Source organism: Ursus maritimus, unplaced genomic scaffold (assembly GCF_017311325.1).
Source record: "Ursus maritimus isolate PB19 unplaced genomic scaffold, ASM1731132v1 scaffold_17, whole genome shotgun sequence".
Lineage (NCBI taxonomy): Eukaryota > Metazoa > Chordata > Mammalia > Carnivora > Ursidae > Ursus > Ursus maritimus.
The window spans coordinates 53,553,527-53,576,675 of record NW_024424119.1 but is presented as its reverse complement, the minus strand read 5'-3'; the positions used below and the strand labels follow the sequence as shown (position 1 = coordinate 53,576,675).

At 54.3% G+C, this 23,149-nt stretch overlaps 1 protein-coding gene across 2 annotated transcripts in view; it reads right to left on the bottom strand.

Annotated features, from left to right (window-relative positions):
• The window catches only part of PTPA (protein phosphatase 2 phosphatase activator), a 29,499-nt gene extending 6,979 nt beyond the window's left edge, over positions 1–22,520 (bottom strand). The window contains exons 1-8 of one of the 2 annotated variants that reach the window (XM_040632046.1): positions 22,401–22,520; positions 16,962–17,059; positions 13,950–14,036; positions 9,632–9,757; positions 7,694–7,811; positions 5,681–5,780; positions 4,666–4,790; positions 3,496–3,596 (exon numbers count right to left, since the gene is read on the bottom strand). In XM_040632046.1, the coding sequence (XP_040487980.1) occupies positions 3,496–3,596; positions 4,666–4,790; positions 5,681–5,780; positions 7,694–7,811; positions 9,632–9,757; positions 13,950–14,036; positions 16,962–16,985 (681 nt within the window). In that variant the 5' untranslated portion in view covers positions 16,986–17,059; positions 22,401–22,520. Of the gene's footprint in view, positions 1–3,495; positions 3,597–4,665; positions 4,791–5,680; positions 5,781–7,693; positions 7,812–9,631; positions 9,758–13,949; positions 14,037–16,961; positions 17,060–21,527; positions 21,820–22,400 lie in introns of those variants that run through there. The other variant, XM_040632045.1, reaches the window with a different exon arrangement.
• Positions 22,521–23,149: the final 629 nt, after the last annotated feature.

Here is a 23,149-nt window from a genome sequence, read left to right as displayed (position 1 = left end):
AACACCCCCACCGTTTGGCTGTGGACTCTCCAGGTGACCCACTCCCACACGCCTCTCACTTCTCCAATAAGGGCCTTGTACCAAACTGCAAGATTTAAGTCCAAAAAGCTGCCATTTACTGCTGTCACCTCCCTCCCCTGGCTAAAGTTCCCCAAAAGCCTGTCTCAACCCCCAGGTTCAGTAGCAAGGACAAAACCTTCCTCCAGCAGTGAGGCCACAGCCTAAGGGGGTAGACAGAGACAAGACCCACCCTGGTGGCCACAGGGCTTTTCCTGGGTCAGTGCCTACACCCACTATCTTTCCCCACCTCTCTCTTTCTAAGGCTCCTTCCTCCAGGATGGCTGCTGGTACCCAAAACCTATGCGGCCTAGCCTTCAAGAAGCTTTGTTCCAACCATCCCACTCAAGCAGGCTCCACCCCCAACTACCGGCCCTCCCTCTCGCCCCACCCCTTCCCCCAAAGCTCTCTGCCCTTTGGGGACCAGCGCCGGGCTCCAGTCCTCTCCTGCACACTTCCAGGCCCAGAGAGGTTCAGGGATCACTGGAGATGTGTAATCAGTTTCACTCTGCATAAGGCCCTGTGAACAAACCACCCCGGAGGAGCCCTGCTGGCCTCATCCCACAGCACAGCTCCAGAAGCCTGCTCAGCAAGGGCCCCGAGGCCAGGGCCAGCAGATGACTCTGGGAAACCAGAGGCTCTGCCTCGTGGGCCAGCCTCACCCGCTAGGGGCATGGGAGGGGACCCCAAAAGGCCTCTCTGGCCTGCTGGCAGAGCCCCAGTGGCCCTGCGGAAAGGCCGGAGATGCTATTTCTCTAGAGGGGCTGCCCCACCCCCCACCCCAACACCCCAGGCCTTGTGTCCCCAGGCCTCCCTAAGTCCTTCAGAAGGAGACTTTACAACTCTGGGGAAGGAAAACAGACGAGGGGGGAAAAAGGAATCGGGAGCGAGAAGACAAAAAAAAATTAGCTCATTCTAGCCACAAAGGGAGAAGAGAAAGAGCGAGAACGAGCAAGCAAGCTGCAGTCCCGCAGTGACCCCAGGGGAATCGTGTGAGTCAGAGCAGCCATATTGAGCAGGAAATTACTCACAGACGCTGCGTTCCTGCCTCTCCACTCCCAAGAGAATCGGCCTTTTGTAAATGGTTCCTCTGTCAGTAACTGAGGGGGGATGGGGGGAGGCTCTGCACAGCGCCTTCCTGTCAGCTCCTTCCCTTCCAGCTGAAATCTGATCCCTCCCTTCCCAAAACTCCAAATTTAGAAGCCAGATTGAAACTGAAATTCTTTTCCTGCCTGCCCTGGGCTCTTAAAGGCGCCAGGGCTGCATTTCCTGAGACAGCAGAAGCCCTGCAAGGTGGGGTCCCTCATCCGGGATCCCCAGGGCTACCAGGGCAGGTCCTGGGAGACAGGGAGGAGATGCCCGGTTCCATTTCCAACTTCTTGTTTTGTTTTTTTTTTCTCCTAGTTGCACCAGCCGTCCTGATCCCCAGGTCTCCAGAGGCAACACTGCCCTCTTCCAGCCCAAAGCACACAGCACTCTGCACAGGCCTCCAGGTCCCCTGTGTCCCAGTGGCAGGCCTTCAGCCTCCCTTGGTCAGGGTGAGCCAGGCCAGGTCACTCATTCCCGAACTGCGGGGCGGAAGGGGGCTGGGGTGGGCGTAGCCCAGATTCGAGCTGGGGAGAACTAGCAGAAAGGCAGCAGTCAGCACCCTCAGTGCCAGCCACGTCGCAGCGAGGCCAGGTGGATGAAAGGGAGCCCTCAGCCCTGCTAGCATTCGGTGTTCACCACCATGCCCAAACACCTAGACCCAAAGTGAAAACCAGGCCTTGCAGAGAAGGTGCAGAACAAGCAAAAACTCTAGGGTCTGCCTCTGCCTCTCCCCCAATTAAGTTGCTAAAGCCTTCTCCGAGTTCCATGTGCCTTTAGCGCCACCTAGTGGCCACTTCAGGATTTCCTCCAGCAGAGAAACCCGGTCCCAAACTTTGGAAAGCTTTTGCGTTTTTATACCAGTATAACCAACCAAACAAATAAAAATACAAAATTTTAACCTGGAATCAATTCCCATATTCCCTGAAGCCCGCCCTGGCCTTCTTCCTTGTTAGTCACGGACAGGGACCCAGGGGCTTGGCCAGCCGCCAGAGGGAGCCAGAACAGCTGAGCCTTTCACCCCCTTGTGAGCAAAGCAATGGCTCAGCCTAGAATGTGCACCCCTTCTCCCCACCCTGCTCCTCCGGCTCCTTCCAGGGTCTCCCAGGGCTCCCCAGATCCTCGCATTCCACTCTGGAAAGAGCATCACGTGACTGGCTCTTGAGGCAGTGAGCCAGGCTGCCCCGAGTCCTTCCGACCTTGGGCCTGCTACATTGCTGAAGGCAGCAAATCTGAGACTGAAGCAGTGGCCATCCAGCCATTGGTCCCGGCTCCATTTGCTGACTTGGGAAAACGTGTCGCGTCATTCCCCTCTGGCCTCTGGAGTTTGGCAGACGCCTGAGCCGAATGCTGACCATGAGGAGCCTGGGGCAATGGCTGCTTCACCAGGCTTCTCCGTTGGATGGGGGCTCAGAACCGGAGCCAAGAGAGCAGTCCTGGTGGGGAGGGGACCCACAGCTGTGCCAGGAGTATCACTGGGCCCAGACGGGCATCTGGGCATTGGAAAGAGAATGGTGGCAAGACCCTCTCCAGACAGCAGAACCAGGGCACCCTCTGAAAGTTTGGGGGGAGGGAGAGAGGTACGCAGCAGGGAGGATGAAAGGCCCTGACACCTCCTGTGAGAGAGGCCCTATGAGCAGTGAATCCCCAAATTCTGTGCGGAGTCACCTGGCAAGTGTATTTAAATACAGGTTCCTGGCTCTTGTCCCCCAATATTCTTGATTCAGAAAGCTGGGGCTGGGCACAGGAATGTGGATTTTAACAAGCTCCCTGGGTGACCTCGAGGAAGTGGGAGACCCAGCCTTAGTTGGGCAACAGCACCCAGTTAAGAAACATCCCCTGCCAGGCAGGCTGGGGCCCAGGCCTGCTTGGCTCACCTCCAGGACCTCGTCTGGCCCACGTTCTCAGGCACGGACCGAGATGTGTCCCTTCAGCAGAAACCTATCCCTGTTGTCCACGTGAGTCCCTCCACCTCCTGCAGTGGTTTCATCCCACACAGCCACATGCATGTGTCGGACAGGCCTTGTGGGTCCCACCCCCAGCCCCTCAGCCCAGCTGCATCAGTCACCAAGTCCGCAAGCGACAGAGTCTCAGTCCCTCAACTCGAGTCTCACGGAGTTCAGGAGTAACCCCAGACCACTGATTTGGGGGAGGAGATCCTGGATAGTCAGAAGCTGGCTTAACCTTTCATAGGCCTAGTGGGGCTTCCTTGTCCATAACCCACCTACTAGGGCCAGCCCTGCCACCTCCAGGAAAGAGCTCTGGCTCCTCTGTCCCACCCCAAAGCTACCAGTGTCAGTTCAACTCGACCTGGAGGCCGCCATGGGCTTCTCCCTCACCCCAGCCCCTTACCTCAGTGATAAACAGGATACACTCCAGGAACATGTAGTCCTTGTGGTTCTCGTTCACGGCCTTCTCATCGACAAAGTGCCTGGGCTCCAGATATGGGTGGTCTGGAACAGCAAGGAGCCCCAGAGTTCAGAACCAGCCACTCGCACCCACCGAGAACCTCAGCCCAGGGCAGTCTACACCCACCCACCGTGGGGCCACATCCCACCCATACGCCCTTAACACTTGACCTGCGAGAGCAATAAATGACGGGTGCGTGTATGTGCGGTGCAAACGTGTGTGCATGTGCATGTGTGTGTCTGTTCTAGTGGAATGAGTGGTGGCTTTGCCTTTTTCTAGCCATGTGACCCTGAACCAGTGACCTCAGCCCTCTGAGGCTCGGCTTCCTCCTCTGTGCAGTGGGGCTATGAACAGCACCTCCCTTATCCCGCCTGCTGGCCGGACCACAGGAGAGCCCCGCACGGCCCGCGCACGTGAAGCGTTCGTCAGGGGCGGCCAGTCTCCTGCAGGCAAAGACCCTTCCCAGGGTCCTGAGAAGGTTCTGGGAGATAAGCTACCTAACGGGCTCCGAGCAAACACTCCAATACTCATGAATACTACTTTGGAGGCAGTTAATCCTATGCTGAAGCGGAAGTCACCACCCGACCCTCACCCACCGGAGATGCCAGGGAGCCGCCCCAGCCGGAAAAGGGGTGGCCGAGTGTGGGGAGCCAGCCAAGAAGGCCCACGGGAAGCGGCTCCCTGCCCCGCACTGGGTGGCTGCTCCCCGGCGGGCCCCCTTGCACACAGCTCGATAATAACGGCGGATGACGCCGGTCAGCGAGTCAAAAGAGCCCCTCATTTTTAACATAAAACCCCGCCGCCACTGTCAGGAGCGGGGGCGCATTTCACGCCAGTCCATGGATGCGCCAGGCGAGCGCCCCTGCTCCAGCCCGTGTCACTTTCCATTATCTCGGCACACTCTGCCTCCGCCTCCCCTGGCCTGCCAGCGCGGGCTCGCAGCACAAGGTCGACAGCAAACAGCCTCCGTCAATAGCCGGTCTAATGCCTGCTTTACAAGCTGTCACTGTCTGCCCTGAGCAGCAGAGGCGAGGCGGGAAGGGAGGACGGGAGGGAGGACGGCGGTGGACAGAGCACACACCCGGGGAGGGGGGGTGGGGTCCCCTTCAGTACCTATCAGCTGTGAGCTGCCCCAGATGAAAGGCAGAAACTGAAAGTCGTCCAGGCCCCACACTCCCTGGCTGCCGGCCGGCTCCATCCTGTACGTCTTCTGGAGTTTCCGCATAACCTCGAGGTACCTGCCCAGGAGGGAGGGGAAGAACGAGGTAGCAAAAAGCAGAGAGACAGTCTCAACCCTTCTGCCACTGGGAACTCATGGAGGCCAGAAATAACCACCTAAGAGTGTACCTGGTCTCTATTTTCTATTACAACCTACACGTGTCAGTTATGCATCGGCTGGTGCTCTCAAAATTATGTCCCTTTATTTTTTTCTCCCACGCTCAGCCTTCTTTCGGCCCAGGAAGGGGGGGTTTAGCGCCATCAACTCCTAACAATGTGAGAGCCAGGGCAGGAGCCCCACGCTCCCGAACTCTGGCCTGCCCATGGGAAAGCTGTGGGGGACAGAGCAGACCATCTCCTGGGGCCTTCTGGCTCCCACCTTCCCTGTTCTCAGGGACTGTGTCAGCGTCACCCAGGCGCCCTGGCATCAGCATCGCCAGAGTCGGGCCCGGAATGGAACGTGCTGTCTGAGGCCTCTGGCTGGGTGGGGGGGCGGGGGAGCGGGTCAGATCCCGACTGCAGTGGGGTTCAGCTGGCTCTGTGACCTCAGGGATCAGAAGACAGCTGATTTCTCTGGGCCTCCGTTTCTTCATCTATAAAATGGAAATGACAGTCACTACTGCCTAGAGCTGTTGGGGGAATATAGGGAGGGAGCTGCGCGTGGAGTGTTCAGGACACAGCTCGACACAGCGAACGCCACGGGAGCATCAGCAGCTGGCATGTGACATTTCCTTCACTTGTCATTACTTGAATCTGAACCCATCAGAAGGCTTCTTGGATGCCCCATCCACGGCCAGGGCTCCATTAGGACAGGCCGAAAGAAGCAACAGCCACTCAGAAGAGCCCTCCAGCACCCTGTCCCGTCCGGAAGTGACAAGGAGGAGAGAGCCCTGCTGCGCTTCTCACTCACCGATTGAACACCTTGAAGACAATAGCTATCTGGTCGTCTACCCGGAGCACCCCAATCTTGCAGAGGCAGCAGAGGAAAGCGGCAAAGGCTGCTTCATGTCCTGGGGGAGAAACACAGCCGAGGTCGACAGTCTTCCAGAAAAAGGAGTGGGACTGTTCTTGTCTCACCAGACTCCAAATCACTGGGAACTGCCCCTCTACAGAGGGAGGTCAACATGGAGATAATGGGGCCTCCGCCCCTTCCAGAAAGACCCAGGCCCTTTTGAGAACTACCACTACTGTAATTCTAAAAGGCTGAGGCTGTGGACTTCTTAAACAGACATTTGCATTTTGTTTTGTCGGTTTAACTCACTCGTCAATTCCACGCTGTCTACGGCGCACCTACCACAAGGGCAGCCACTGTCCATACCAGGCACTAGGGAGACTACCCATGCCTCTGCTTGATAGTTTATGATCTATCAGAACAAAAACATTAAATAGACAATCACTTCTATAATTCTAGCTCTGGAGAAGGACAGGGTGATAACTGGAGGATATCACAGTGGGACCCTGACATAAGGATTCAAGAAGGTTTCCCTAAGGAAGTAATATTTAATCTGAAAGATGAGGAAGAGCTGGGAAGGCACTGGGTGTGAGGAAAGCAAAAGAGCAATCTAGCCAGAAGAAACAGCATGTGCAAAGGTCCTGAGGTGAGAAAAAAAATGGGACAGGTTTGAAGAACACTAAGAAGGCCAGTATGGCTAAAGCAGAGAGGGCAAGGGAGAAAGCATAACGAGATGAGGCCGGCCACCAGAGAGGCCTTAACTGCCACGTAAAAAGCTCAGACTCAGTATCCTAAGAGCAACAGGAGCCACTGAAGGCTTCCAAGCAGGGAACACATGGTCACATTACAGGGTCAAAAGGCAGCCCCTTCCACGGGCTCCCTGGCTGGCTCAGTCGATAGAGCATGCGATTCCTGACCTCGGGGTTGTGAATTCAAGCCCCACGCTGGGTGCTGAGATTGCTTAAAAATAAATTCTTTAAAAAAAAAAAAAAAAAAGCACCCCCTTCCTTTCCCAGTCATGTCAAAGAGGAATGGTCAGCACTACAGACACCAACGATCAGAACCTTGACTGAATACCATGGTTCATAGCATTGTAAAAAACTGTATTTGGAGGGAGGCAGGGAAAGAATATTTCAGCGACTTCCTGTCCCATCTCCGTAGAATGAAGGTGCCTCCAGGGCCTGGAAAGCTTGTGAGCTGTTCCCCTCACCTGCACTGTTTCTGATCTCCACCCGCCAGAGTCCCAGCCACCACTGCTCAGGGGCTCTTGCACACCTGACAGCGGAAGAAAAACCCACCCCCCCACCCGCTGACCTGGCCAGTCTCCCTTCAGTGTCCTTCCCTGTCGGAGCAGAAGACAACGCTTCCCGAGGACCCAGGTTCAAGGGGGCCCTTCTCCAGGCCTGCTGCCGTGGCCTGTGCTCCTAAGAGAGCAGCCGCTCTTGCACCTGCCACCTCAGGACAGGTCAGAAAGGTGGGCCTACCAAAGCAGGGTCCTCCTCAGCTGCCCCCCCCAGGACAACACTGCCCCTCTGAAGTGCCTGCATGCGCCCTCTCTCGGGGAACAAAGCAGCACACAGACACTGGGCTAGGGAGAGGGAGGGCCACAATGCTGCCAGAGGCTCCCGAGCGCTTTCATTTCTCAAGGCTCCGGTAAGGGGTCGCCTTGAGCTATAGTAAGTGCCCAATAAATTATTTTGCTGATGGTGATAAGCTCACAGAGACCCATCTTTACAGAGAACAGAAATCAGGGCGGCCCAGAGACACCATGCACATGGCATCAGCTCCCCCTGGTGGACTGAGACAGAGCTGCAGGAGCCGCACCCGGCCTCCCTGCACCCCGGGGACTGCACCCCAGCTGGCCCCAGAAGGCTGCTTGCTCCGAGGGCCCCGAGATAACCCGGAGCAAAGAGGAAGCAGCCCAAGAGGAGACTGCAGGGAAGCCAAGTAAACACCGGGAGCGGCAGGTACCTGTGCCATAGTCGATGCGTGTGGAGTTCCCCACTGACTCCTTTAGGTAAACAGCCACCTCGGGCACTGCCGCTGCCAGATGGGTGGGGACCACTGTGGCCACCAAGTTTTCTGCTTCCTGATAACACAAGAGACACAAAGTGGTGACAGCAGATTAGGCAGCGTCCTGGTGGGCAGGCACCCAGGAGCAGCACTGGGCTGGGGCTCCGCTGGCCATGCCAGGCCGGCCTGGCTCCCTGCTCTGACAGGCTACAGAAAGGTGAAGAGGGAGACGTTGACCCTGACGCCACAGAGCGACTACCCTGGGGTGGCTTTCCGTCTGCTGACCCTTCCTCCAGGGGACAGGAAGAAAGTGCAAAGAAGCCATTCAACTCCCCCATCTGGTATCACTGCCGTCCCTACAGGCACAATCTTTCTTCACATTCCCAGGGTAGCAGGAACGTGTGCCGTACGTCCACCAAAACATGCATACGAGAATGTTCGCAGCAGCCACAAAGCGGGAGCAACCCTCCACCGAAATGTCCACCGACCACAGACTGTGTGTGGTCAGGCGCCAGAACACCACACCGCAATGAAAAGCCCCCGCTGCTCTGCACAACATGGGTGACCCAGAGACAGAACATGGAACAAAAGAAGTCAGACGTTCATAAGAAGTTCAAAACAGGTGACACTGATCTATGGGACAAATATCAGAAGAGTTTGGCGGGGGGTGGGGGGGAGATCAACTTGAAAGGGGCACAAGGGCCCTGTCAGCGTGCTGGGAAGTTCTACAGCCTGACACAGGTGGTGGTGCAAGGGCCGAAACACACGCTAAAGACCCAGCAAACTGTACAGCTGCGATGTGGTCACTTTCCCGCAAGTTATGACTCGATAAAAGTCTTAAAAAAAAAAAAAAAAAAGACCATGCGCCCTCTTAGAGTCCAGGCTGCTCTTAGGCAGGGACAGCATTTTGCTAGGGCCTTGGGACTCCCCTCCGCTCCAGGCAGAAACACTGGGCCAGAGAAATGAGGACCCAAGTTTCTCTAGGATCAGTCCATGGACACCTGGCAAGAAAATCTCCCGGAGACCTGAGGAAAACCTGGATTCCCGGGCCCCACCCTAGCCCTACAGACTGCTTTTCTAAGGACAGGGCCCATGATCCTGCATTTTTATTTTTTGCTCGCTTTGAACAGGTATCACTGTTACAGGATTCAAAAATAAACACATTAAAAAAATAAAAACACACTGAATTCTACTCCAGAAACCAATATTGTACTGCATGTTAACTACCTAAAATTTAAATAAAAATTAATAATTTTAAAAAATCAAAAAAAAAAAGAAGTGCAATACTAAATTCTTTGGGATTTGCCAAGAAAAAAAAAAGTAAAAAGGTAAATAAATACACACATTGCAAAAGGGATGCACTGAGAAGTTTCTGTCCCCCTCCCCACTCTCTCCTGCCCTCAGAGAAGTCACAGCTTTATTATCCTTCCGGTGAGGTTTCTTTATGCAAAGTGAACAGCACAAACATATCTTTTCATTTTTCCCTCTTTCCTACCAAAAAGTAGCTCATCACGTGTCAGACCCCAGGTTCCTCTTCAACCAAACAACAACTCCCAGGCCGCCTTCCCCCGAGCTCCTAGTGCGCTCCCGGTCTTTCTCGTCGCTGCATAGCACTCCGGCCTAGATCTGCTAGCTTAGCCGACGGGGCCCTGCACATGGACACTTGGGGCATTTGAATCTGTTGCTAATGCAAACGATGACCTAATTAACAGCCCCCTGCAGAGGGCTGGGCATCCGCAGTGGTGACTCCCAGAAGATGGCAGGGGCAGAGGGTAAATGCATTTGTACTTTTGGTAAGTGGAATCGCCATTTTCACAAACTCCCCAGTGATTCTGAGGTGCCTGAAAGCTCCTGCACCCCGGCCCAGCCCCCAAGCACATCCCGTGGCAGCCTCACCTCATCGAGTTTGCCATACCAGGTCCTGTAGGCCTTGTTCCCAAATCGAGAGGGCTGGTCCACTGGAGGGGTCTCATCAATCCACCTGTCCAGCGTGTTGAGAAGGGCGACCAGTTTCTCGATGGCCTGTAGTAAGCAAAATAGAGAGGGCCAAGCCACAGTGACTAGTGGCCCCCAGCTAGAGCCACAAAGGGACGTCCCAACTGCTGCTGAACAGTGACCCGTAGGCATAGCATTAAGTGGTTAGCTGGGGAGATCATGCATTCCTACAGGATCAAGTTTTGAAATCCAACTGTCTGGGGGCGCCTGGATGGCTCAGTCAGTGAAGCGTCTGCCTTCAACTTGGGTTATGATCTCAGGGTCCTAGGATCGAACCCTATGTCGGTCTCCCTGCTCAGCGGGGAGTCGGCTTGTCCCTCTCCCTCTGCCCACCCCCCCGCTCATCCTCGCTGGCTCTCTCACAAATAAATAAAATCTTCAAAACACAGGCCGAAGGGCACACACTGTTTTGTAGCCTGCTCCATTTCCTCACGAGCCTCATTCCATGTCAACACGTAAACATATTTTTACAACAACCTTCAGTAAGTTAATAGTACCCCATCAGGCCAACATCCTGTAATTTGTTTACTGAATCCCTCCCTGTTAGATGTTTGGGTTATTCCCAATTGTTCTCTCCCACAAGCAGTCTGGGCTGTCCCCCTCTGCAGAAATGCTGGGTCAGAGGTCCGAACCTGTGTAATGCTTTGTAGGGCCACAGGGTCAAGGAGCCCACCCCCCTACACCTTTCGCACAGCAGGCAGGAACCAAGGGGTGGGACCGGTGCCACATGCCGGGGAAGCAGTAGCACACAGAATGTCACTCAACGAGGAAATCAGGTGAGGCCGACGATCTGAAACACAGGTCTGGAAGGGCAGCTAGTAAAGGCTCCTTCTGGGTATGGCTTACAGAAAAAATAGGCCACAACGAAAGGCTAGCGGAGGGCACAAAGCAGAGAGCAAGGGTGTTCAGAGCCAGGCAGCCCTGGGAAAGAAGACCTCGCCAAGAAGCAGGTCTTGCCTGTGTCTACTGGGCATGAACAGCACAAAGAGAGACCTAGCAGGTCGGTGCCCACATGTGTCGGACCTAGCAGGGTGGTGCCCGCATGAAAAGGTGTGAGAAGGAAGGCAAGGCTCGGCCAGGTCCGCTGCTGCATGGCGCAGGCTTCGCACAGGAGCGGTCCAAGAGCTGTGCGGGGAAGGAACGCGGACTTGAGCTAGTGGGATACCTGGCAGCCAGTGCCCGCGCCCCCGCACAGCTCCAGGAGGCACAAATCGCACTGCAGTCCATGTAAACCATGCTCCCTGGCATTGTGCAACGTGACAATGGCCTGCATGTTGCCATCGCTGACTGCCCCTTTCTCTACGCTTGGGGTGCGAGAGAGAGGCCAAGTTACCTGTAAGAGAGGAAGGCTCCCCGAATACCTGGCTGAGGCAGAGGGCCCAGCTGACATAAAGCTGCCCAGCTGAAATGTGAAGAAAGTGCTGCCAGAGCCCAGCTTTGGGAAGAACCAGGTCACCAGGAACTGATGAGGACAGAACAATCTTGACCCCATGCAGCAACTGGGACTCAGGAGCAATGAGGTCGTAAACCTGGCCCCAGGAAGCAACAGCCAGGCCCAATTCCCAGGTGACCTCAGTCTTGGGCAAGGCGCTGAAGGGGATAAAGAAGCTGCTGGGAGGCCACAGAAGCCAGGCCCCAGCTGCCAGCTCAGCTGGAGTAATGAATAATTAAAAGGCTCCTAGCTCCTCTTTCTGGAGAGGGCTTTTAGAATACAGGGGCTGCCTCTATTGTCTGACTGGCTAGGGCAGAGGGGTTTGCCCCCCTACCCCCACCCCATGGGCCAAACCCTCAGGAAGCACAGATAATAATTTGCACTACCCTCCCGCTCCCTAAACAGTGCTTCCTTTTGGATTTCAGGGGCCAGTAAAATTTTCTCCAAACCATTACTTGCCAGTGTTTTCTTTTTCTTTGCCCCCAACTTAAATATCAAACAGAACAACAGCAAAAAATAAAATAAATAAATAAATAAATAAATAAATAAAATAAAAAGAAATAAGCCTCTTATCTACTCACAGTTTGCAAAACTCAAAAATTTGAACCCCCCACAGATTAGGACAGATGTAATCTCACACTGAATGAGAGCCTTCTAACCATGGGTCTAGCCAGTCTCACCACATTGCCCCTGCTTGTTCCCTTTGCGGCTGGTAGCTGGGAAGCTGCCACCTAAGACTGCTCCGTCTGCCCTCTCCCCGGCTGCCATCCCTGCAGGCGGAGGCAGGAGTGAGAGGAAACGGGAGCCCCAAGCAGCTGTGCAGGGGCCGGCCCCCCATCTGTGGGCTGAGACCACGTGCTGTGAGCCCTGCCTTCTGCTGCCCTGCCAGCTGTGGGCAGAAGCTGGGAGACCTCTGGAGACCAAACTGGTCACCTCTGTCCACCAAGTGACCGCCCTGGCTCTGGGATGAACCCCAGCTCAGGAAGAGCCCTGAACTGAAGCAATCACACCACGACTAGCTCACGGTAACAGCTAATAATGATAAAGTCATCAAGTATGTACCAGGCACTGTCCTAACAAGCCTACGTGTGGGATCCCACTGAATCCTCCCCAGGGGCTGTGAGTCAGGCTGCTGGCTCTTCCCCTCCACAGACGAGGAGACAGAGGGTCAGAGGGGACGAAGCCACTCAGCTTGGAAGGGAAAGGTTATCCAAACCCAGTCAGCCTGACTCCAGAAGCCAAGCACTTAGCCATGCTGCAATCCTGCCAGGAGAATAGCTCCGGAGCTAGGGCAACAACTGGCCGGCGTGGAGTCAACTATCAAAGTGTGAGGGGAAACTACGGAACCTCAGGGTCTGCTGGGGTAATTAGAACATCCCCCTGTAATTAGCCTTCCCCCGCCACACTCCCCATGCACTGAGCACAGCCAAGCTTCCCTCACCACAGGCTCAAGGACAAGCCCCCTCTCTCCCAACCCACGAACTCAATGGAAGACCAGCCCCCAAGGGAAGGAGGTCTATCCCCAGCACAGGTCCAGCTCCCCTCCGGTGACAGAACAAGCCCTCAGCCACCCCACAGCCAGGTAGGGCCCAGAAGAGGCAGCTCTCCTGGGGCGGGGTATGAGGGACAGGTGGAGAGACCAGGCTGCGACAGGGCCAGGCCTGACCCAACAGGGTGGGATAAGGCACTGAGACACAGCTCAGGCCCTGGTGTCTGAGATAAGTGCTTCAAGGTGACTGTAAGCCAACTGGGCTAGGAACCCAAGAGCCCATTGGAAGCCGGGGACGCAACCCTAGGAAATGGCATCCGGCAAGAGCAAACACCCTGCAAGTCCACACCTCCCCACAACTCTTGTCCTCTCTCCACCAACAACCTATCTCCGAAACAGCAGCCAAAGAGCACCCACCCTGCAGTGCGTGCCCTCAACTCAGCATCCCCACTTCTAGGAATGACTCCTTAGGGAAGAGCACCCACAGATCTATACGTAAGGATATTCAGAGCAGCGACATTTAGGGACATGACCTAAAAGTCCACAGTTAGGGGCTGTTTAAACAAATGAGGGCCAGCTGGATGAGGCAGCCATTTACGTGGGGGCGGGGCAGCGGGAGAGGAGGAGCTCAGAGGACAGGTGGGGGTGACGTTCCCCAAACTGTTCCCAGGGCCACCCTAGGGAGCTGGGCAGGAGGGGGAAGACAGAGAGAGGTCAGCTTTTTGTTCAGACACTCCTATTAGTGATCCCTTCAGTGAGGCACATTTACTTCGTTTGTAATCTTTGCTCGTTTAAAAAGGTCCATAAAAACACAAGTTAGCAAAAACACAGGCTATAAAACAGCATATTTATACCTTGATCCCAATTTTATAAATATACATCTACTGACACATTGGGGGAAAAAAAAAGATTAGAAATACAAACACCAAGAAGCGCCTGGGTGGCTCAGTCTGTTGAGCGTCTGACTCCTGGTTTCAGCTCAGGTCCTGATCTCAGGGTCCTGGGGTGGAGCCCGACCAGGATCCAGCCGCTGCGTCGGGCTGCATGCTCAGCGTGGAGTCTGCTTGTCCCTCTCTCCCCCAACTCGTGCGTATGCTCCCTCTCCCTCTCTCTCTCTCTCTCTCTCAAAGAAATATTTTTCCAAAAGAAAAGAAATACAAACACCAAAACGTCAGCCGCACGTGTGCTTGGGCGGTCTTCTTTCCTGCACCGGCCTGTTGCGGGCCGCGAGCACACGTGACTCTCCCGAGCTATTCTGGGCAGGGCCCTGCCACAGCAGGCTCCCCGCTTGGGCCTACCTCAGAGACTTTGTACTCGAAGGTCAGCTTCTTCCCCTTCACACCTTCGTTGAGGGTGAGGATGAATCCGATGTAGTCGGCGTAGGCCTATCGAACAAAGCGGGGAGTGGAGATGCGGATGGGGAGAGGGGTGTCAGACCCCTGACCCTCCACACCGGGGCCAGCCCCCAGCTCCACCCAATTTCCAAAGAGCTCCAAGCTGTCCCCGGACCCCGGCCTGCCAGCAGGAGAAGTAGAATACCCCACCCATACCCTCCATCCTTAACAGCTGGAGAGCTGATGACCACAAGGACACCTGGACCTCAGCCACAGTTCACTGTTTTCTCACTACTCCTGCCAGGTGCGTCTTTACACAACCTCACAAGGTAAACACTGTCACTGTCCCCATTTTATAGATGAGGAAACCAAGGCTTCAGGAGAGGTGACTTGCCCAAGGTCTCCTAAGACCAAGAACTCATTAGGTGTGGAGCTAGGACCCCACAAGTCCTCCAAGTTACACTATACCACCAGGAATTGAAGGAATAGCAGCAAGGATTCCTCCCCTGCTAGTCTTCCAGGTGTTTCCCCCGCCAGACAGGCCAGGCTGTCAGCCTGCAGTGCAGACCCCCTGGTCGCAGGAGAAGAAACTGTTTTCTGCCCATGGCCAGGTCTTCCAGCACACCCATCCTCAGCTTCCAACTGGGCATTCTCTTCCCTGTTGAGCTGCAGGTTACAACCAGCACAGGGATAAGAAAGCACTGAGGTGCAGGGCCCAGGAGCAAGGGACTTCTGTTTGGTCTCCTTTCTTCTTCATCTCTGTTGCCTCTCATTCTCTTCCTTCCTCCTTATCCAAGATGCCAGCAACAGCCACAGCAAGCCCCGAGAACTGACCATTCAGTATCTAGAAGGGAGCACTCCTGTACCAGGACCTTCCTACAGCCCGTGGAATGGCCACAAGTGGAAATGAGGGGTCACAGGGCAGGTCCGGGCCCTCATCCTGCCTGCAGCCAGTGTTCACAGTCATGCCTACAAACTACACCGGGACGCAGAGACAGGAAGCAGCAAGGGGCACTGTCACCCTCCACGGTCTCTGCTCCAACGCGGGCCCGAGTCTCTTGGTGACCTAAAGTTCAGGTCATGATTATAAACAAGACTGTGTGCAAAGTCTCCACCAACGCCCCCATCCTCTTCCCTGTGACAGTAACAACCCTGCCTGCAGCTCAGGACGGCTCACGAATGCCACACGCTGGGCCAGGTGCTTTTTGGACCACCCATCTCGCGGTAGAAGAAACAGGCTTGCTCAGCTTAGGTACATTGCCTAAGTCACAAGAAGAGGCGTAGGCCTATCGAACTGGGCTTCAAGCTTTGACCTCTCTGACCCTAAGTCCATGCTCTTGGTTGCTGCACCCTACGGCCTAGTGAAACTGTGTGGACCATGGCAGAGAGTCACAAGTCAGGCCACGAACTTCAGTAGTGAGCTTCAGAGCCAGTGAAAGCCTTCTATCCAGTCGTTCAGCATATGCTCCATTAGAAAAAGTAACCAACACTCCCCAAAAAGCGTTGGTGCCCTCAGCAGGATCGACAAACTGCCTACAGAGGGCCAGATAGGGACCATTTTAGGCTCTGCAGGTCGTACAGTCTGGTTCACAAATTCTCAACTCCGCCCAACTCTGCCAGTTAGTGCAAAAGCAGCCACGGACAATACATGCACAAATGAGCCTTGCTGTGTTCCAGTAAAACTTTATTTATAAAAACAGGCAGAGGCCCGGATTAGGTGAGCAGGCAGTCGTTTGCTGACCTGTGGCCTAGAGCACAGTGACTCAAGCCATGGCTGTCTAGAGACGGGACCTGGGCGTCAACCTTGAATCTCATCCCAACCGCTTGCTAACTGTGCCATCTTGCTAAATGTCTTTATCTCCTGGCCTCACTTTTCTCACCTTCAAAATGGAGATGACCACTGAGCCTACTTCCCAGAGTTTTTGCAAGGATTAAATGAGCTAAAAAATACCTGGCACATCATAAACACCCCATCGTCCCTGGAAAACACCCAGGGGGAAAGCAAGGAACTAAAGCCACAATTGGATTCAGCAAATCTGCAGGTTTCAGGGAAGATTCGTCCTTCTCAACCCAGGCGATCTGGCTCCCAGGCAACTGCTGACGAGGTCTGCAGTGGGGGAAGGGGTGCCGCTGGCATCTAGCAGGTGGAGGCCAGGGAAGGTACTAAACGTCCTACAATGCACAGGACAACCCCTTACAACAAAGAATCAGCCACCCGAAAATGTCAACAGTGCTGAGGTTTAGAAACCCTGAGGAATAACAACCAAGATGACGAAAGGACTCAAACCGTGTCCTTTGAGCAGCTGAAGAGACCAAGGTGTTTATCCTGGTGAAGATTCAGGGGGAGAACATAACTCAGAAAGGACATGATAAGCATCTGCAAATATTTAGAAGATGGGCTAATGAAAGAGGAGCCGGAAAGGCTGGCATGGTGTGGGCCCAATGTCAGCACAGCAGACTCCCAAAGAGATCCTGCCCTTGGGTACAAGTGACCCTCCGCACCCCAGCTGAGCAGACCAGGTGTGGGCACCTGGCTGGAGCTGGAACCAAGGCTTTCCCTGGGGGGTTGAAACTGGCTTTCTTTTTCTCAGTCCCAATCTTTCCACGGCCTATGCCAGAAGCCCGGGAGGTAGAAGCTGTTATTTTCTGCCCACCATTGGACCAAGTAGGACAAAAAGCTGGTCTGCACGCCCCCTTGCTCTAGGTCCCAGCTCCTAGGTATTTTTGGGCCGAGCCACCTCCCTGGCCTACGTTCCCATGAGATAGATAACCTCCTCTCTCTTAGACACATTGGCTCCGAGACCAGCTGTAACTTCTCCCCCTGAGAGAGAGGGACAGCCGGCTCCCCTGTCAGCTCTCTCCCTAGCTTCTAAAGCTCTGGTTCCAAGAGCAAGAAAGGTCAGGAACTCACTGTCTTTGAAAAAGCCCAAGTTCTTCACCCCAGCTCTGGCCCTACAGTGCAGACACCACTGGTACCTGAGAACGCTTCCATTTGCCCATGTCTGGAACTGTGTGGATCTCCTTTTTCGGAATGATGAAGTTCGGAGTGGCCGGAGGGATATCCTCCGAAGAATCTTGACAAAGAAAGCGAAGAAGCAAACAGATAAATAGAATTTTTCTCCCAACCCAATTTTCTCCCTTCTCTCTCTCTCCCCCTCCCACTCTCTCCCTCTCTCTCTTTCTGTCACACACACACACACACACACACACACACACAAACACCTTTAAACCAAGACTCCAACCCCCAGTCCCCAGGGTAAATCAGATGCGTACTCCCAGGACAGTCAAGCCAAACCCACTGACCTCCTGCCTTTCCACCCTCAGCCCGGAGCCCTGAGATACCGAGGTACCAACGATCCCCTCAACAACTGACACGTTCCGTTGCTCCAGGGTGCTCACCTCCTGCTCCCTCTCCAGAGAATGGTTAGAAAAATAAAACCAAGTTGACCTTTTAGACAGAATCAGGAAATTCAAAAAAAGGGGGGGGGGGATACAAACGGCCACCAATAAACATTTGAAAAAAACTGCCAACCTCTGAATAAGCAAAGAAGCGTAAATTAGATGAGATGGTTTTTCCAAATCAGGGTGGCAGATTAAAACCGTCTGGGACGGACTGGGGAAGGGCAAGCGGGAACTCTCCTGCACTGCTGGGGGGAGTCCTGGTAGAGTCCGCTGAGCAGGCAACTCAGCACTGGCTTTTGAAGTAAAAACCACACAGACCCATGGAGCCAACAGTGCTACTTGTAGGCATCGACCCTTCGGGTGCTCACAGAAATCCACCACTATGTGTATTAAGGCGCTTACTGCACGGAAAAAAGGTAGAAATAGCGCATATATCAATTGACAGGGCAATGGGTAAATAAGGATATGCCCACATAATGGAAATCTTCATAGCTTTTTAAAATAAAACCTAAATTACTGACATAGGAAAAGAGCCTATAAGTTGATACGTGAGGAAAGAAAATTAAGCTGTATTATATATAATCTCATTACTGCACAAACCTCTGCATACTCGTATAAATAACATGTATATCTAGTAGCATATGCATGGAAAAATCTGAAGGATTAAACCCCTGAGTTAGTTAATAGTCATCTCTAGGAGGTAAGATGTATAAGGGACTTCCATCTCTAATTTACATATTGCTGTTAAAAACTAGCATACAATTATGGGGTGCTTGGGTGGCTCGGTCGGTTGAGCATCCAACTCTTGGTTTCAGCTCAGGTCAGGATCTCATGATCTCAGGGTCATGAGATGGAGCCCCGCAGCGGGCTCTTCGCTGGAGATGGAGCCTGCCTGAGATTCTCTCTCTCCCTCTCCTTCTACCCACCCCCACATTCGTGAGCCTGCGCGCGCGCGCTCTCTCTCTCTCTCTCTCTCCTCTTAAAAACAACAACAACAATAGCAACTAACAGACAGTAATTTTGTAATCAGGTAAAAAAAAACCCTATTTTAAATGGAGTTTCTATATTTGCAGAAGTTGGGGAAAGGTAAACACAGGGCAGTTCCACGTGCTGACCTAGAGGCAAACTTTGCACCAAAGTGGACTGCTTAGTATGAGTGGTCTCTCTTGCCAAAAATATGGGGCCCACGCTGCAGGATTCCCCTTACTCTGTGACACTGGGAAATACAAGCCCTCAGTGTCTTCTCCATAATTCCAAAATATAAAAAGTTCTCAAAACCCCAAGTTTTTAAAATAAGTTTGGCACAAATTCGTTTGGTACAAAACTTAAACCTAAATCAACACGGAGACATTTATAGGCTTTGCTGTTCCCTCTTAGGGAATTTAGGTTTTGCTGCAGAAGTATTTTTCTTTGATTATGGGGTGCTGCTTTCTGAAATCTGGGAAACTCTGAATTCCAAAATACATCTGGCCCCAAGGGTCCTGGACAGGGACTGTGGCTGAATCTACTACTGCAGATCTGTTGTATTAGTTAACACTTTCTTTTAAAAACCCAAGCTCTCCAGAAAGAGTCACTCAAGACATATGATAAATGTGTCCCCCTGCTGTCCTCCTAAAACCTAACTGACATGGCCTGCATAGAGAAAGGGGACAGGGGCCTAAGACGGTCCTGGAACATGTGACATTTGGGAGAATGAGGCATGCCTGGAGAGACCCTGAGGAAAGGGAAAGCTCTAGGATACCTGGAGACCTGAGGAGTAGGACAGAGAATTTGAGATGAGAGGAAGGCAAACCTCTGCCTAATTCAAAATTCAAACCAGAGCCCAAAACACAACTCAGAAACTCTCTTCCTCCTCCCACCTGTTCTACAAGCCCTGTTCCCAGAACCCAAAATTGAGGCCCCTACTATTAATAAATTACTACTTTAAGATGCTATTAAATACCGGTGCCTTGGTTGCTCAGTGGGTTAAGTGCCACTGCTCAGTGGCAGCTGCCTTTGGCTCAGGTCATGATCTCGGGGTCCTGGGATCGAGTCCCGCTTCTTTGGGCTCCCTACTCAGGGGGGGTCTGCTTCTCCCTCTTCCTCTACCTCCTCCCTCCTGTTCATACTTTGTCTCTTTCTCTATCAAATAAATAAATAAAATATTTTTTTAAAAAGCTATTAAATTAAAAGCTTTATAGGTCAGGCTGGTAACCTAACATCATTGCTTTTATGGGAAAATGTGTTCCACATTTCAAATAATCAACTTGCAAATGATCATTAGGAACAAAGAGCTCTTCTGTAAGTTCCCTGCCAGGGGAGAGCCTTTCTGAAGCAATTTCACAGGTGGGAAACCCTCCAAGCCAGGCCTGGTGGCAGGGGAATGGCTACCTTGTAGGAAGCATTGCAACAACCACTAATGAAACGTACACACGTGTTGTTACTGGAACATGCAATCTCAAATAAAAGAAACAAGCCTTCAAATCAGGGACTGTGATTGAGTCCCTCTGGCCTCAGACTCTAACCCAGACAAAGGTGCCATGGGACAGGTGGATACCCCACAAGCTCACAGTGTAAGATGGAAATATCTAGAGTTTTAGAGATGTTTCCTAATACCCCCCAAAATTATAAGGTAATACCATCTATCATTTGAAAGCCAGCCTACATGTTCAACCTGTACCACCTTTTAAAAGGACAACATTTCCTGACCGCCCCCCATGCCCCATGTTTTGCCCACATCATCTCTGGAACACACACTACAACTCTGTGGAGAAGGTATTAACAGCCCCATTTTCAGAGAGAAGCAAGGCTCAGAGAATGTGATCTCCAGGCAGAGCCAGGTCTGTACAACTCTAAAATCCAAGGTTTTCATCACTACACTGTCTGAGCGAAGTAGTTCTTTCTACTTGTTCCAAAATGTCCTGTTTCCAACTTCAAAAAAGGACCACCTCCCGGGACCTGGCTCTTTCCAGCCACAGATATCCTCCCTGAGCCTTCATCTCTTCCAGTGCATGGGCTGCCTCCCCAGCCACCCAACTTCGGAGACACATTCATCTCACTGGGAATTCTGGTTGGCTCCTATCTCTCACAGGCATTACCAGAACTTCTAAGGGCACAGCCACAGAAGTTTTGTACAAAATGAAGTAAACGTCTGGTTTCAAATGCCCTAAGAGTCCATACCCAGTTCTTTGTTCATCTACTGGGAGGCGGGGCGGGGAGACAGATGCCTTTTTTGGTCTTATTTCTCCTTCCTGACACCTTTCCAGGGATCCCAAAATGCAAGACAGTTAGAAGGAATATTCAAAGCGTTCAAAACATTAGCTGTGTTTGGCCAACCTATTCGCCCTGTCAGCATTTTAAATTATCTACGGTCAGTCCTTCCTAGCTCGGTGCCAGCGGTGGGTGTTAGCAAACCGCCTTCCCCTTCTCCAGGAAACAGGTCTCTATAAGAAGATCCTTTCCCTAGTACTTCCATCCCAGTTATTTGAGATGAACTAAAGCCAGGCTACAGTGTAAATAAGTTACAGATCGTGATGCTAGGAAGAGACTCATCTTGCACGATCAGCTTTTTTAAATTAGTGGTTTACACAACCAAGGGCAGTTTCTCTCTATAAATTTTCAGCCACCGAAACGAACTGCACAGCCCCGCCTCCAAGAGGGGAGAGGGTAGGTGGATGTGCGGTGGGGAGGGTGCGGAGGAGTCTGGAAACCGGGTGGAGGCAGGCCCAGGCCCACAGAGCACCACCCCTCACCCCCTGAGCAGGGGCTAATAAAGAAGGCAGCCACCAAAATCACTTTCGCCCCCATCCCTAGCAGCTTCCCCACCAGCTCAAGAGCTGACTTCAGCACGCGCAGCCCAGATGTGGAAAAGGCCCCCCCTTTTGGCCACGGCGCTGCCCACCCGGCCCTCGGGCTCCCCAAGTTCAGGTGTTGCGCCCCACCTGCCACCCCTTCGCTTCCAAGGGTCCTTGCCCGCCCCCAAATCCCCCCAACACGTACGTCTTCGGGGCCCAGCAGCTTCTGCCACTGGAGTTCCTCCACCTCCCGACCCGCCCCCTACCCCATCGCGGAGCCCCCCCACACCACACCCCTTCCCCGCCCCCACGCCGGGCACCGCCCCCACGCCCCTACCCGACCCCCGCCGGGCTGGGGTCGTCCTACCTGGCGGCGACTGCCGCTCGCCCTCAGCCATCTTCCTCCCGCCGGGAGCCGGCCCGGATGCCTGCAGTCCCCTCTCACCTTTCACCCCCGCACCCCTTCCCTTTCCCCGGCTCCACCAGGCGCTCGGAGCTTTCTGAAGAGAAAGGAGCACCAGCCGGCTATAACCGAAAACCGAGAATTAAAGTCACCCCCGTGAAGACGACCGCCATGCTGGTGCGGGGCACTCAGGGAGCATGCCCAGCAACGGCCGGCTTGCGGCTGCGGGGCTCACGGGGAGGCGGCCGCCATGTTGGTGCGGGGCAGCTGGGAGCATGCGCGCCAACGGCCGGCTCGCCTCCCTACCAGCCAACGGTCCGCCGGGCTGTGGGAGCGCGGCAGCCATGCTTGTGCGGGGCGCTCCCCACCTGTCATCTTTGACCCTATCCCGAGGCAAATTAGAGGACGTTCCCTTATTGACAGGGTTGTGTTTTCCTGCCGCTCTGAGAGTACCGCTCAAGGACACCAAAAGGACCGAGAAGGGTGCACGCTACTGCCTCCAACAGCTTAGATAGCATTTGGAGGTGGGACGGCGATCTGGACAGCAGCCTTTTTTGCCTCTCTTCCTGGGTCCCACAGCCTCGCGGGGTCTCGCGACCACTAACTGCGCCCTCGGCCCCGCCCCTGGCCAGCCCGGCCCAGCGCTGTGGCCCCGCCCCGCGCTTGCGGCTAGCGGCCCGGGCCCGCAACCGGCTGGTGGGCCCGCCCCTAGAATCCTACTACCCGGGGCCCCCAGCCCGCCGCCCGCCCGACGCGGTGGGTGGGCGCCGGGCCGCTTCTACCGGCCGGCGGCGGTGACGCGGCGACCTTGGCCCGGAGGCTCTAGCGGAGACCCACCGACGGCGGCGGGGGAGGGAAGCAGCGGCGTGGACTTTGCCTAGTGCGGAGGACCGAGCGGACTGCGTGTCCGCGGGCGGGCCGCAGAGATGTTGGCTTTCGCGGCCAGGACCGTGGTGAGTGCGGCGAGGAACCCGGGCGGGCGGGCCCTGGACGCGGCGGGCGGGCGGCGAGTTGGGCCAGACACGCCCTGAGCCGGAATGAAGAAAGAGGCCATGGAGGCGACGCGGCCGGGTGGCCACTGTCCTACCCGGCCGACAGCTGCTGGGGTTAGATCGGCAGGTGGACTAGCCCTGCTTGGCAGAGGAGACTGAGGCTCAAGGTCAGAGATCCGATCGAACCCACATCGTGTGGCCCTAAATTCCAACCACCCGGAAAAGGCAGTGGGGACCCTGGCTTCAGGCAGCACCTCCACCCTTAGACCCAGAGCCAAGTTGCCGAGACCGGGCGTCTTCCCCGGTTATTCCCTGACTCACACACCTGTCGCATGCTCAGCCTGAGCCATCTATGCCCAGGGCAGAGCCACTTCTCCAACCTCATCCAGTTGGTCAGTCTCCTTGGGCTTATCACATGGCCCTTGGGGAATTTTGTGTGGCCAGAGAAATTCATGTGGAGGCCTCAAGCTGGGCTTCTTGGAAGATCCTCTGAAACGGCAGGAGGCAGCAGGTGGCAGCCCCATACCCTTCATCTTCACTGTCCCTCCCCACCAACTTGTCCATGTCTACCCCAGAAATCCTCCCCACAGGGCA